The 8,870-nt window shown below is 38.6% G+C and overlaps 1 protein-coding gene across 2 annotated transcripts; it reads left to right on the top strand.

Moving 5' to 3' along the window:
- Positions 1 to 4,338: 4,338 nt before the first annotated feature.
- Positions 4,339 to 7,308, top strand: LOC146548286 (uncharacterized). 2 transcript variants are annotated; one of them, XM_085264672.1, is made up of 5 exons: positions 4,339 to 4,520; positions 4,699 to 5,019; positions 5,339 to 5,477; positions 5,803 to 5,869; positions 5,954 to 7,308. In XM_085264672.1, exons 1-5 carry the CDS (start codon positions 4,457 to 4,459, stop codon positions 6,044 to 6,046), a joined length of 684 nt encoding a protein of 227 aa, XP_085120798.1. In that variant the 5' UTR covers positions 4,339 to 4,456; the 3' UTR covers positions 6,047 to 7,308. The 2 variants fall into 2 exon arrangements, with proteins under 2 accessions (XP_085120798.1, XP_085120797.1); XM_085264671.1 differs by having other exon boundaries at positions 5,800 to 5,869.
- Positions 7,309 to 8,870: the final 1,562 nt, after the last annotated feature.

Raw genomic sequence — 8,870 nt, 5'->3', positions numbered from 1 at the left:
ACAGAGGAATAAACACAGTGGCTTTCTTCTTTTTTGGACTTGAACCCCTTAGTAAAAACTTTGTTGACATCCACCAATATATACATATATTAACAGCTTTATAAACAGCATCTAATGAAATTATTCTATCACATAATATTAAATGCAATCCGTTTATCTTACACTGAGCTCTTAGAAGAGATTGATGTGTATCTTTCGTTTTGTAATTATTCCTACACAAGCAGTTTATTGTATAAAATCCACGTATATCTGTCATATTTACAAGTTACATTTACACTTTCCCACTGTTCCCACTGGAAGAAGATGTGAGCTGGACTGGCCTTGCCATCCCCAACAAAAGCTCTTTTCTCACATCTCAAGTCCAGTTTACTCTTGTCCAGTCTACAGGTATCCGCTCTTTAAGACTGAAGTCATTAGCCATGTCTGGGCATCACTGAGAGTTGGAAAATTGTCTAAATTCTCCCATCTTTAACCCTTTAAAGCAGGACAGAGCGGACACGCTCCATTTTGCGTAACTATTTTTAAATCCCGGTAGCTCTGCAACCACGTAAGCTAGCACAATAATTTTTTTGCATATGAAACCGGAGCAGTTGTACTTGCATCTTATGCCATCAGCTTGTCCTCAGTCACGGTTTCCTTCCACATAAAGCTTTGCAAAAACTGCATAAAAAGCACTTGCAGCAACAAAAACATAATATTCCAGAAACACACTTTGCCGATCCGATCAGCTGTTCCTAACACTTCCTACGTCCATCGGCGTGAACTATCGCATGTCTGCAATGACCTGCCCAAAACCGGAAGTGACGTCATTTTGCGGAAATGTAGTTTTTTTTTTATCATCGGTGCCTTATGAGCCTATACTTGTGTTTTTAAAAGTTATGTTTGACTTTAGGACTTTCTGTGTCGTTTCTGGGACGCTTAGGACTCATATTGCTCTGCTGGAAATAGTTTATTTTGATGCATATGCTGGTATTTTGCAAATTTGCATCATAATATTTATTTTTGTTTTTCCTGCAGTATATAAAAATTGGTGTATTTCAAAAATAAAACTATGAAGACACTCAAAATAAATTTCCTGTGGTGGGAAACTTGTTTGTGCAACTTTTTTGTATTTACAGTTTTGAGGGATAAGCCTCTGAAATTTCTCTAACTAGAAATATATGTTACAAAAACAAAAACGATTTTCAATTTTTTTGTAGTTTATTGCACTTTTTTGCAATTTATGTAATTACTGTGCACCTAATGCAGACATATTATTAGAATTTGGGCTATAATGGTTGTATTGATGTATATCAACTTGAAATGCTCCCAAAAATAGCACTACAGCATGTAAAAATATAATATGAGCTCTGGCAGACTTGGTTCTATGGTAGGTCTTAAAGGGTTAATAAAAACATCAGTGTGGCTGCTTTACCAGGTCTAACAAGTAAGTTTAACATCCAGGCATCCATGGATTCTGCAGCTATGGGGCATATATGGTATCACTCTTGGCTGGAAGCTTAAACAATGGAAAAAACACAAACTTTGTCCAAAAACCTCTCATGTTTAACTGTTTCCCACTTCTTCTTTGGTCATTTTAGCCTTTTTAGCCAGGGTGAAGGGAGTATCTGCCATCAAACAAGAAGACAGCCGCATGTAGCTATGATGATGTTTGCTAGTTCACCTTACATGCATTAATGTAATAACGTGGTTAGCCTACTCAACGTAAATTACACACGAACAACATTAAGCTACTCACGCAGAGAAGAACGGCTGCTGCTGCATCATCATCCTCATCATTCCTGCTACACTGGCAGGGCTAGGGGCCAGGACTCTCCTCTTCGGGTTCTTAGGGGATGTTGCTAACTCCGGGTCCAATAACAGGCAACCCGCAGTAGATGTGCTTGGTGTGAGGTCTCGCAGCAAGCTGTCAAATACGGCGCATTTCTCGGCTTTTAAAAAAAACGCTATGCGTCGCCAGGTGTTTCATCGGATTCGAGGTGTTACCTCCTTTGACAGTATCACAGTATCAGCTTAAAGCACTTGTTGCTGCTGAGTTTGCATCTTTTGCTGTGAAGTACAGCCAGACTTTGACAGCTTCGCTTTAATCTGTAGCTCTGCTCTAAAAGAACGTACGTACCTGGACCTGCCTACTATGCTCGCAAAGGTAAAATGATTGGCTAGAATCTAAAGTGTATGACATCTCAGGAAAAAAAAAAGCACCAAAATGTGCGCTGCTTTTCGGTCTGGTTACTACCGTTTATGTCAGAACCGGTGCCATAATGGTACCGGATAGCGGTACCCATCCCTATTAAACGGTGTGCAGCAGTTTCTCTCAGCAGTAGCATTTTGATGTGATAAGTATGGTGTGGAAGTCTTATGCTTCATGACATTATTTGCCTGGTTATCCTTTACCATAAACTCAGATACATTTAATCTGCCCATACAGGGTATCAGACAGAAACTTCTCTGTAGCTTGCACTTGGTCGTTCTTATTTTTTGCACTGGAATAATCATGAGTGAATGATAATGCAAACCAATCTCTGGTCCTGCTGGTCCTGCTAGGTCTGTGTGTGGCCCTGTGTGCACACCTCACATTGTAGGGCAGGTTTGTTTGTTACCTTTGATTGTCATATCATCAACAACATTTTCCTATTTTTGAATATCATCATAATTATAGTGCCCTAGTATTACACGCTGTGTCTGCTTAACATATCAACCCTTACACTGGTCACTCGCTGTATGCAGGTAGTGCTGTCTGTTGTATTCATAGATGTGGAACTTTGTGCCGTCTCTGTGCTGCATGGCGTCTTTCTCTTTGTTGAAAGTCACATCACCCAACTGGGAAGCAGCTGCTTTCACAGAAAAGATGTCCTGTAACTATAAGGGGATGTACAGTGCGTGTTCACTGCACTCTAAGACTAAACTGCATTTTGTACAATGAGCCAACTTCACGCAGTGTGTCCTCAGCCCAGTATCACGACAAAACGTGTAATAGACACGCCAGCCCGCTGTGTCGTATCACACTTTGGAGAGGCAGAAGTTGCAATAAGTTGTAGTGAGCTGCAGTACCAGCAGAGGCTGATACTGTATTTGAAGCCAACATTAAAACAATCATAGGAAAGTGTTTGAGGCATTATTACACATTTACATGTAAACACATATTTGCTGCGTACCATCATTGCTTCTGCAATGTGCTTAATCATACCTACCTTGCTCACTACCGACTTCTTGGCTTTGAATATACTGTCTCCCTCTGCTGGTAATGCCACCTCTGCAGCATGCATGCCCATTTCAGGTTTTGAAGAGTCAAAGCGTGGAATAAACACCGATACCATATTATTCAACATGATATCGGTTTGCTGTCTCAGTCTGGAAACTTAATTTTTTGGAGCTTGGCATAATGATATGTAAACTTGCCCCCGTGTCTGTGATCAGACTCTTTTTCTGAGTGGAGCTTTGTATCCTTGTCACTTATCTGGACCTGGAAGCCACAAGTGACATTGAGACTGAGGAGGTCAGGGACCGCTCTGGCTTGGAGCCTCTGGTATGAGGACCATGAGATGTACAAATGATAAAGTATTTAATTCAGTGATTAATAGACATTGTTTTAACATCTATTTATAAGGATAAAGTCAATCAAGATGATGCATACAAAATCCTTCATCAACCGTTCGTCTGTCTTTAGTGTGTTTTTGCAGAGTTGATTTGAATCTCTATACTGGTCCTTAACATATTTCAAAGTTCATACATGTAGATTTACAACAAGCCATGTGTCAGATAAGGATGTTTAATCATTTATGTTATAATGAATACAATGCTCACTTAGTATACAACGTGTAGCTACAGAGGAATCTGTAAATAAATGAAAAAAGGGAATTTGCCTTCCGGCTGAAGCAAACGTGTTTCCATCTTATCTCTCGGTAGATTTTGGAATTGCGCAACACTGCAACCTTCTAGATACTGAAACTCCAGCTAGTAAATCACACATCAGTCAACAGTCAAGATAACATGATTAGGAAACTCAGATACTTCTAGGTAATGGGACAGTGATGTCTATTTGTTCAAACATGAGATCCTTTCATCTGTCTTTCATGCATCTTCAAGGAGCTTACTGACGCAGTATGACTTTGAAAGGCACATGCTCGCAGATGCAAAATCTCAAAAGCTTTTGTGTTCATTTCTATCAGACATCACTATCAGAGTGATCATAAAGTCCTTTAAATTAACCTGTATACAAGTGTTGCTATTTGTTTTCCTCAGCCAGAATATATTTTCTGTGTTTATGCGCCGGCTCTCTCTTCCAGCGCTCACATGAAAACAGAAGCGTCGTCAGCACTTCCTTCCTCCACACCAACACAGACCTCAGTGAAGGCTGAGAATCTGAGGCTTGGGTGCATAAACCCTTCGCCCTACAGTGATCTACAGTGTCAACTGTCAGCAGCAGTGGCACTGTTATTTAGATGTTTTGACCAGTATGGATAAATGGAGACTCGGGTTTGCTCTGCTTCTGCTCCTCACTTCCTGTATGGACAACAAAGGTTTGCAAAACAGTTATTTATGTAGGATCGCTTATGCAGCGCATTGTTGTTGTTGTTTTACAGTTAATCTATGTTAGGTTTTATTACCTGTATTTACCAATAAATGTTGGTAATGTGCAAGTGGTAACTTAGCAACTGTATATCACACAGAACTGACTTCCAGTTTTACATATTTCAGCTGGTACGGAGATTCTTATGAAAATCATTGACAAACAACCAGATGTCACTCGAATATGCAGCAACGAAACGCTGAACGTGATCATGCTGATAGTGTGTAAGATCAGCACACAGAGGAGCAGAGGAGAAGAGTGCAGGCTGCTGTATCGACATGGACACAACTTTTTTCATGAATGTGACTCCAGGTTCACACTGATGAAAGAAAATCAGACTGTGTTTCTCCACCTGACACATTTAACAGCAGAGGACAGCGGGAACTACACCTGTGAGTGTGTACAGACCGGAGGAATATATAAGCTCCAGCTCAATGTAACTGTGGAAGGTAAAGTGTGGATTTAATACCTTTTATAACCGAGCCTCACTGTATTACTGTGGTTATTGATAACTGGTATCATATCAATCAACAAAGGTTTGTAAGAAGCTGGGGTCACCTCATGACTGCCCACATATCTTAATGTAGAGAAAAAACAATTGACCCAACAAAATCTGCTGTTAAACAGTATAAACAATAAAATCAAAAATCACTTAATTTCAAGAACATATTATATGACACTATAGCAACAGAGGTTAATATCATGATGCTGCTTTATAATTAACTCATTAACTCACTGGTGATTTTCTCATTTCTTTTTCTTTTCTAGGCACTGAAAGCCATGAAGTCACCACCAGTCCTACAGAAATACATTTTAAATGGTCTTTCTATGTTTTAATTGGAGTGCTTGTAGTCTTAATCATATCTGGAGTCCTCCTTGGATTTATATACGTAACAAAATGCAGCAGGTAAGAGATTATTATATTATAATGTTTGTGAAGGTTCTCAGTCAGTTCTCAGTATTATAACACGGTTAGGGAGTATAACCATAGTATAATCATATTTACTGAGGCATTCACAACATCTCATGCAAACTCTGTCACATATTATTTAATGTAACATTTATCTTACGCTGACGCTCATCTTATGGTCGATGTGGCTTTATTTTTGTAATTGTCCTGCACAAGCTCTTTATTTAAAATCCACATATATAAAATAAATATTTTTATCTCGGTTCTAAGAAAATGCAGAACTTTTGAAAAACATTTTTTTGGTGAATTGTTTTCCCAGCAGAAGACGACAGCTGCCAATAACCAGTCCTGAAATAATAACTGATCCTGGAAACACAGAAGCGTACATGGTAAAATGTTGCACTTACTGCATTTTGTACCTGCTTTTCATTGACTTAGAACTTTTTTCTAACTGAGTGTGTTTCACTTTACAGGCAGCGGGAGAAATTGAGCCATACAGTATCTTCATCCAAACAGAAAATGGGCTTTATTCAACTTCTAAAATAAACTTAAATCATATTACTTGAAATACATTTGATGTAAATTGAGGTATGAATTTGCAGCACTTTTATAATAAGTATCTATTTCCTAGTGAATAAACAGTGAAGCTGGACTTGCAATCTCCAAAGCAATGGTGCTTTACTATTAGTTTCACTTATTGTTGCATTAGTAGAAGTACAGTTTATTTTAATCTTTTAAGAGTAACGTTTTATATCTGAAACTTAAATATCAAGTCACACTGTCTAGAGTGACAAAATGGACTTTTATACATATTCAGTTTGTTGATTTCAGAGCTGTAATAGCTTTATAGCAATAATTAGATCTTGACTGATGCTGGAGGTTTAAGACTGATACTGATACCAATATGTAGTAATTTCAAACTCAGATATTTATTCTGGTGTTGTTGTCTTTGAGACACACAAAGACAAACAAATTTCCCAAACATTTTTTAAGGGTGATCTATATGTGAGTCCTCACTAAGATAATATCATAATACAGTCTAAAACAAAATCCTGTTTTTTTATATTAACAGGTCATGGATTATCCGTTTGTTCTCTGCACTTTGTAGCCAACAGGGGATCTGCAGAGTGCAGAGTTATGGACAAACTATGTAACAGTCATGGTTGAATGTTGTTTCTCCCGTCTCTACTTTTCAATTTTTTTATTTATTAGTTAATATAAATACAATATATTGACTGATAGATAAGCTCAGCTGATATATCAGTTAATAAAAATAATGATAATCCAAAACCAAGTTATTATGTCAAACAGCGTCATGCAAAAATCTTTTTTGAGCCATGGTGCGAGTTCACTACGCTGAGATTTGTAACCCACTTTAAACCGCTATGTGAAACAATAATTAGCATTTCCGCTTATCGTTATCTAAGTATGGGTCGTTGAGTGTTTCAGGGCTTTTTCAGTTAATGAGCCGTAACCCTGACCTCACACCATCGTCGAGCTTCCTGTATCAACTTCCTCTTCTCACAGACAGATTTTGCTCTTTTGCACTTTACCAATGTTCCCCACGCAGTTGGTTTTAAACAGGGACTTCCCAGCAACAACCACCAAACCTCTGTACACAAGTGCATTTTCCAGGCTCTCTTCCTGGAATTTAATATATATGAAACTACTGAAAAGGCCAACAGGAAAATATTGTGTCTGAAAGAAAAGGCCTTTATTGTTTCGTGAATTGTGCACGCATCTGTACATAACAGGTTTTTTGTTGTTTTTTCGTCCTGTAATTGAAAAGAAATCATCTGAAAAAGACCCTAATAAAATACCTCATGTTAGACGCAAAGTTATTCCTTTACTTTTTTCTTTCTTTTTCTTTTGCCTGTCAACTGCAAACAATTTTAAAACAATCATATTCATTTTATTTCTCAGATTTGCACGTGGTGACCAAAGCTGCACATAGACTAAGCCTACATAAAAACTTTTTATATTCATCCTTTAAGTCTGTTGAATGCCACCAGGGCTACAGGTGAAGGAAATGAAACTAATCACATCTAATTATTAATTTAATTATAATCTATCAGATTCTCCTGTGTCTTGATGACAAAGCATAGATACTTACATAATGTTACTTTACACATTTGGCATTTCTGAATGGTTTTTGTGTTGCCTCAACTTTTTGCATATCATGGTGTTTTTCTGGTCTTGCTGACTGAAGCACTTACAGACCACACACTGGGCTTTTTTATGGGCATTTTGTAGCATTTACTTGATGGAGCTGCAAAGAAAGTCAAGAGAGAGAGAAAGAGAGAGAGGGGAAATGGCACACAGGAAATTGCCTGGGGCATAGTCAAACCCAGGTAACTGCTTGTCTTTGAGCATGTGGGTCACTGGTTCAACCCAATGAGCCACAGGGGCACTTGTGCAGCACTTTGTACTTCTGCACAGCACAATCATACTGCTGATTTCAGAAACTGTGTTAGTTTCACTCTGCATTATGCATAATTTTTCTAACATTGTAGCTTGCTCCCTTTGTAAAATTAGCCACTTCGCTACCTTTTCCATGTGGACATGGTAGCACCTAGATTAACGAACCCTGGATTCATTTATGACGTTTATAACCACCTTTAAGTGACCGCTTAGCCTGATTGTTGAAGTTAGAGAGAGAAGCCCCATAACAGAAAGACGTCCTGGGTATGTTGAACTTGTTTCATGGTGCAATGTCTTACCGTCACGGTCCTGGCATAACTTACTGTAATGTATGGGTAATCTGAACTCCATACCTAACTTTAACAACTTACCACAACATGTGCTTTACAATTTATAGATCAAAGTGTATCCACAAATGCACAGGACATCCGTTAGTCTAGTGTTTTGACTAAACTAAAACTGAAGTATTTCACATTTTTATGATTCAGAATTATATCTCTCGGCTGGCCTGGGAACGCCTTGGTATTCCCCCGGACAAGCTGGAGGAGGTGGCTGGGGAGAGGGAGGTCTGGGCCTCTTTGCTTAGGCTGCTGCCCCCGCGACCCGACCCCGGACAAAGCGGATGACGATGGATGGATGGATGATTCAGAATTTAACATTTTCATGGATTTGCACTCCTATATAGTGATGCTGTTATCCCCACAATAGCAATGGGAGCGCATTTTATTGAAAAGTTGAAATAAATATTTATTTTCTGGAATTTTCATGCTCTGCAGAATCATTTAGTGGGCCACACTGGATGGGTCATCCACCACGGGTCAGAGATGGAAAATGAAGAAACTCAATCTTAAAATAAGGTTTGGCTTTTTTTCCAAATGAGTAAAAAAAGATACAAAAATACACTAAAAATAAGTCAAAATAACACAGGAAACAAAGCCGTGAACTCGGAAACATATGTGAAGAGCACAG

The sequence above is a fragment of the Mchenga conophoros genome, linkage group LG23 (genome assembly GCF_057382185.1).
Source record: "Mchenga conophoros isolate Kocher_MC1m ecotype Shallow Benthic linkage group LG23, M_conophoros_male_GT1.1, whole genome shotgun sequence".
NCBI lineage: Eukaryota > Metazoa > Chordata > Actinopteri > Cichliformes > Cichlidae > Mchenga > Mchenga conophoros.
Note: the sequence above shows the minus strand (reverse complement) of the source record. Positions and strands in the feature narration are given on the sequence as shown.

What these genes read in the sequence shown, in the direction of transcription:
- LOC146548286 (XM_085264671.1), top strand. Translation starts at nt 4,457, where the DNA reads ATGGATAAATGGAGACTCGGGTTTGCTCTGCTTCTGCTCCTCACTTCC. An exon ending in GCTCAATGTAACTGTGGAAG is followed by an intron (nt 5,020 to 5,338) that starts GTAAAGTGTGGA and finishes TTTCTTTTCTAG; the next exon opens with GCACTGAAAGCCATGAAGTC. An exon ending in GAAACACAGAAGCGTACATG is followed by an intron (nt 5,870 to 5,953) that starts GTAAAATGTTGC and finishes TTCACTTTACAG; the next exon opens with GCAGCGGGAGAAATTGAGCC.